This window comes from Rutidosis leptorrhynchoides, chromosome 10, assembly GCF_046630445.1.
Source record: "Rutidosis leptorrhynchoides isolate AG116_Rl617_1_P2 chromosome 10, CSIRO_AGI_Rlap_v1, whole genome shotgun sequence".
Classification (NCBI taxonomy): domain Eukaryota; kingdom Viridiplantae; phylum Streptophyta; class Magnoliopsida; order Asterales; family Asteraceae; genus Rutidosis; species Rutidosis leptorrhynchoides.
Genome location: NC_092342.1, coordinates 77,508,656 through 77,514,843, shown reverse-complemented (window position 1 = coordinate 77,514,843; position 6,188 = coordinate 77,508,656). Strand labels below are relative to the sequence as shown.

At 33.3% G+C, this 6,188-nt stretch overlaps 1 protein-coding gene across 1 annotated transcript; it reads left to right on the top strand.

Annotated features, from left to right (window-relative positions):
* The first annotated feature begins 5,720 nt into the window (after positions 1–5,720).
* Positions 5,721–6,188, top strand: LOC139870388 (uncharacterized). The gene has a single exon (XM_071858201.1). The coding sequence runs from the start codon at positions 5,721–5,723 to the stop codon at positions 6,186–6,188; it is 468 nt and encodes a 155-aa protein (XP_071714302.1).

The following is a 6,188-nucleotide window of genomic DNA, read 5'->3' as shown; positions in this document are numbered from 1 at the left end:
ACAATTATAATCCTCATTCAAATCTTTTCATGATTCTTGAAAACACCTCGATCGAGAAGTTGAACCAGCCGCACCTCGTTTACGGAAGAAAGATTTATGCATACAGTGATGCACCTGAAAAATTTTCGAAACCGAAGTTATAGTTAAAACGTATCCGCGTCGAATTCCTTATCATTCATTATCAAAAACAATCATACGATTCCTTTTCAAGAAGCTAATTTTGTCACAGCTCCACTTCGACTTCTCAGTGAGACTACTCCTATTATAATCTCGATATTTATACTTTGTCCTTTCGACGTTGTTACCGGAGAACCTTTTTCACAACATCATCAGCAGACGTACCAGCAACTCGTTATCTCTTTGGCGAAACCCGCAATCAGTATTTTGAAAATCTCGTAGAAATTCTCCCAGTTATACCGAGAACGACTATCCCTAAGAATTACATTTTTCGAATGTGAAGTTCTGAAAAACATCCTGGACTATGAAGTAGTTCTTGAAATGCTGAAGAAGCAAGAAAAAAAAAAAAAAAAAAAAAAAAAAAAAAAAAAAAAACTGTAAACGACTTTAACAGTCAAAAGTTTAATGATGAAGTACATTGTATTGGTAAAGCTTAGAAAAAGAGGAGAGTTGGAACTGGAAAACGGATTGAGCAAAGTATGAAGGAGGATGTAGATAAATCACAAGAACTGAATCTGCTTTCAAAGGATTCAAACGATTCAGTGCTTGCTGAAACCATTAGTAAAAAAAAAAAAACCTACCCCTTATCCTAAACCTTTCCCGATGATATTCTTCATCATCATCTTATCTTAGATATTATAAGATATCTTCATATCTTTTGTTATACATATCCTCCATATTTCTGGAGATATTCTCACAACTGTTCTTATCCAAAATCATGTATTTCTCCGTAATATCTGCGTTACAATATAAAAGAAACTGTGTTAGTTTCTAAGTTCTAAAACCTTCAAGTTTAAAATAGGAATGTTTTGAAGTAGTGTTGGGAACTGATACATGAATTAGTATAATATAATGAAACTTGATCAACTTCATTATATTACAGTAAGTCATGTTAAGTTTCTAATGGAATGTGATGATTCACAGTACCGTCATCATGTGCCATGTTACACGGCTCTTACATTCTATCAAGTCTCCAAACATATTAGAACGTATCACCTTGATAGTTCTATTTTTCCGGAATATTCGAGTAATTTAACGAATCAAGATCGTGCCATTACAATTTTATTCTAAAACCAATAGCTAGGTTCATTCCAAATTTTATACCTACGAATTCCGAACTATTGATCGCTTGACTCAAGGACGGGAAGAAGAAACGAAGGGACAAAGTCCCAAAATAGAAATTGGGGTATAGATCACAGCAAATAGGAGAGAATATTAACTATGGATGACAATGATTATGGAAAACAGAAGCAGGAGCATCGAAGTATAAGGAAAGATATCAAACCCAACAACCACCCAGAAACTACAAACCATGTATATCAATACGTATGGCGACGTAAAGACACGGGAGAATTAGAAACATTATAATTCCAAGAAAATCATAAAAGTGAATAGATTCTTCTGGCGGTAGATGGAAGAGAAGAATGAAAGATATAAAAGTTAGAAGTATAACAAAAATCAGAACGGGATGAAGCATTTCAAAGGATACCTTAAAGTAGGAATTAAGGAGAAAGAGTAGAAGATGCGAGTTGTGAAAAATAAGGAAACGAAGGGGTGGATTTATAGTGAAATATCCGACAGAGAAATCGAAACAGATTACCGCATTAAATCAAAGAAGATTCTGATCGCCGAATAACCAAATCTTATTACGTAAGATTTTTCCTAAATCCCTTAAATCCCGGAAATCAATTCTAAACCACGTCATCGATTAAAAACGATTCCATATTTACTCATTTCATTTTTTTTTTTGTGATAGCTTCGCTCGTGCGTCTCACATAACCAAATCGTTTTATCTAAATCTTTCAATAATGATAAAATTTCATTATTACCTCATATTCGTCATGAAAACATTCCTATGGTTATTTATGACAACCTCTACCAAATTTCGAGGACGAAATTTCTTTAACGGATGGGTACTGTAACGACCCGGAAATTTCCGACCAAATTTAAACTCTAATCTCTATATGGTTCCGACACGATAAGCAAAAACCCTAAAGTTGACCCGCATTTTTTTTCGATCGTTCTATACTTATAAGATTAATATTTACATAAATTAAAACTTACCAACATGATAAGTAATCCAAATTGTCGAGATTTATATTTCCGAAAAGAGTTTTACACAACGTTTGACCGTCTAGTTTGACCGACGATATCACGAACTATACAATATATGATAATTATACGTTTGCGTATATATATGTATATATACATATTTAACATGATTAATGAATGTTTTAATATCTTATTTTGTATCAAAAACTATAAGTTATAAGTATATTTTGAAACTACTAACTTAAGTTTTCAAAACGATAACTATACGTAACGTTATTTGACATAAATACTTAAGACTTATAATGTTTATACATATATCGTATAAGTAATGTATTTACTCACTTTTAAGACTTAAATACATAAAATCATATAAGTGTATTCACAAAAGATAGCTATATTTGAATCCTCATTCCATTTTTCACAAAATTTCTATACGTATATCTAGAGTATTTGTACTCGTATCATACCTAGCTTCTATACGTATTTACTATTGGTATATACACATCAAATCACCACCTAACCAGCCCTTGTTACTACCCTAGGTATAAGGTAATTGCTTTTGTATTATTGTTTGACAAATACATAAGATTACAAACTAAAATTTTGTCATGTTATCCTTAAAGATCACATTTTTAGGAGTATATATGTATCATCATTTTGATTCATTTACTACTTCAATATCCTAGCTAAAACACACACACTTATAACCCTTAAACACCTTCAACAATTCAGTAAAGTTCTAAGAAGATCTAGCTTCAAAAACCTTACATAAACACCATAAGAAAACCATACAAAAACACTTCAAGAAAACCTTCCAAGAACACCAACTTACTTCCAATCTTTCATCCACTTCTATCACCCTTTTGATTCTAGCTTCTTACTCCTCTTTTACAGCAAACTTATCCAAGGAACTTGAGGTAGAATCTATGTTCATAACCTTGTTCGATTCATATATATAGCTATCTTATTTTGTGGTACAAAAGTTTAACAACAAGAACATAGTTTGAATGTTTTCAAACTTGTTTGCAAACTAAATAGATCCTTCTAACTTAACTTTTAAAATACTTCAAGACCTGTAATATAACTTAAATATATGCTAATTTAATAAGGTAAAACTTGGTTTTTCAAAGTATAAGTATTTTTAGAAAAATGGTCATTAAATGATTTTTTTTTTTGTAACAAAATGTTTAACTTCATATGTTTCACTAATGTTTCACTTATGCCGTATGATTTTGAATACAAACCAAGGTATTTACAGTTCATAGTCTTAAATAAGAACTCGATCCAAGAAGATGGCAATTTGAATCAACGAAAACGGACTTGTAACGAAGAAACTATGACCGAAACAAAATTGGTTATCCTAGATCATTTCAACTACGGGATCAATTGGAAAAAAAAGATATAAATCACATATTTCTAAGATAACATGATATTTTATATATATGTACTCATAATTCAATTTCATATGGTTCAGGATCACCCGTAAACAACACGAGAAGATTAATCATAAGATCCCATGATTGTACGCAACACGTCATTTGACAACACCGGTACTTTATGTACGCAACACGTCATTTGACAACACCGGTACCATGGGTCAAGATTAATCTCGACCAACACATATACGATGGGGTTTTATGGGAGTTTTATTTATTTCGTTGGGGGTTTATTTATTGCGGGTATATTAAACATCTAAAAATGAACCATTAAAATTGAATTACTAACATCGAAACGCTAACTACGGACTAAGGAATTATTCAAAGTATTAAAAGTATTATAAATATATATACGAGATGTTTGTTTAAAATGAAAATATATTGATATATTATATATGGATAGGTTCGTGATATCAACCGGAAGACCAAGTCAAAAATATATATATCTTCGAGACAACAGTGAGTATATAGTCCCATTTTTAAACTCTAAATATTTCGGGATGAGAATACATGTATTTTATGTTTTACGATATGGACACAAGTAACTGAAAAATATGTTCTACGTTGAGTTGTACCACTGGCATACTTCCCTGTAGCTTGGTAACTAATATTTACAGCGGTATTGTAAACGCGAATCCTGTTGATAGATCTATCGGGCCTGACAACCCCAACCGGACTGGACGACCAGTATTCAACGGTTGCACAGTACTTCGTTTTGCGACTACACCTTGGTACGGTGTAGTAAGATTTCATATTAAAGGGAATATGCGACGTGATTAAATGTTAAGTATGGTTACCAAGTGCTCAACCACTTAGAATATTTTTATTGAAATGATTATATACGAAATCTTGTGGTCCATTGTTATAACGCTGCTAGCATCAAACCTATATATCTCACCAACTTTATGTTGACGTTTTAAAGCATGTTATTCTCAGGTACGAATTAAGTCTTCCGCTGTGCATTAGCTCATGTTAAGGATACTACTTGGGACCATTTAAGCTATGATACAAGGACGTTGCATTCGAGTCATTGAAATTCATTAAAGACTATTGTTATGAAAATGGCAGATTAGATCATTTGGTTGTTATAAAATGTTAGGCTAATATGTCAACTCTCGATGTAATAATAGATTGCCTTTAAGAAATAAATGCAACGTTTGTAAAATGTATCATATAGAGGTCAAGTACCTCGCGATGTTATCAACTATTGTAATTCGTTTTTAATCTATATGGACGATGTCCGGATGATTAGTTTCGGATCCTTTCAACAAATCAAGATTATCCATTCATCCAGTAAGTACAAAGATGTACCATGATTTGAAGACTATGTATTGGTGGCAAACAATGAAGAAAGACATCGCGAATTTTGTGGAAAAATGTCATATATACGCCCAAGTTAAAGTGGAACATCAAAAACCATATGGATCATTACGTCAATTAGAAATTCCAGAATGAAAATGGGAACATATAACGATAGATTTTATAACTAAGTTACCCCGAACCCAGAAAGGACATGATATGATCTGGGTGATTGTTGATCGATTAACCAAGAGCGCACACTTTTTTCCTGCTAGTGAAACGACATCATTGAGTAAATTGGCTCAGTTGTACATAAATGAAGTTGTAGCTCGGCAAGGGATACCATTATCTATTGTGTCAGATAAAGATTCGAGATTTGTATCTATCTTCTGGCAGAGTTTACAACAAAATTTAGGTACTCGTGTTAATCTTAGTACAGCGTATCATCCTCAAACGGACGGTCAAAGTGAACGAACTATTCAAATATTAGAGGATATGTTAAGAGCCTGTGTATTAGAATATGGTGGGTCATTGGATTCTCACTTACCCTAGATAGAATTTGCATACAATAATTCGTATCATTCAAGTATCGACATGCCACCCTACGAGATGTTGTATGGTAGACGATGCAGAACTCCGACTTGTTGGTTAGAGGCCGGAGAGAAACAGTTTGCAGGTCCTGAAATTGTACAACAAACCGCTGATAAAGTTGCAATAGCTCGAGAGAAGTTAAAAGCTGCCAGAGATAGATAGAAAATGTACGCAGATTCTCGTAGACGACTAGTGACATTTTCTGTGGGTGAACGTGTGTACCTGAAAGTATCATCGTGGAAAGGTGTAATTCAGTTCGGTAAACGCGAAAAATTAGCTCCAAGATATATCGGTCCATTTAACATCAGGCAGATATTAAATGATCAAACCGTGGTTTTAGATCTTCCTGCAGCTTTATCGGGCATTCACGATACGTTTAACATATGTTATCTTCGTAAGTGTAAGGTGGACGACGAAAGTCAGATTCTACCATTGCAAGATTTAAAAGTTGACATGAATAAAAAGTTAGTTGAAGAACCAGTCAGGATTGTTGACAGAAAGGTTACCAAGCTACGTAAGAAACAGATACCAATGGTACTTGTAGAATGGAAACATAGTTTGGGTTCCAATTTGACTTGGGAAATGGAAGAGCTAATGAAGGCTAGATACCCTCAATTGTTTGACTTGGACTAG

Bases quoted from the DNA above. Each gene is read 5' to 3' on its own strand.
- LOC139870388 (XM_071858201.1), top strand. From the start codon at position 5,721: ATGTACGCAGATTCTCGTAGACGACTAGTGACATTTTCTGTGGGTGAA.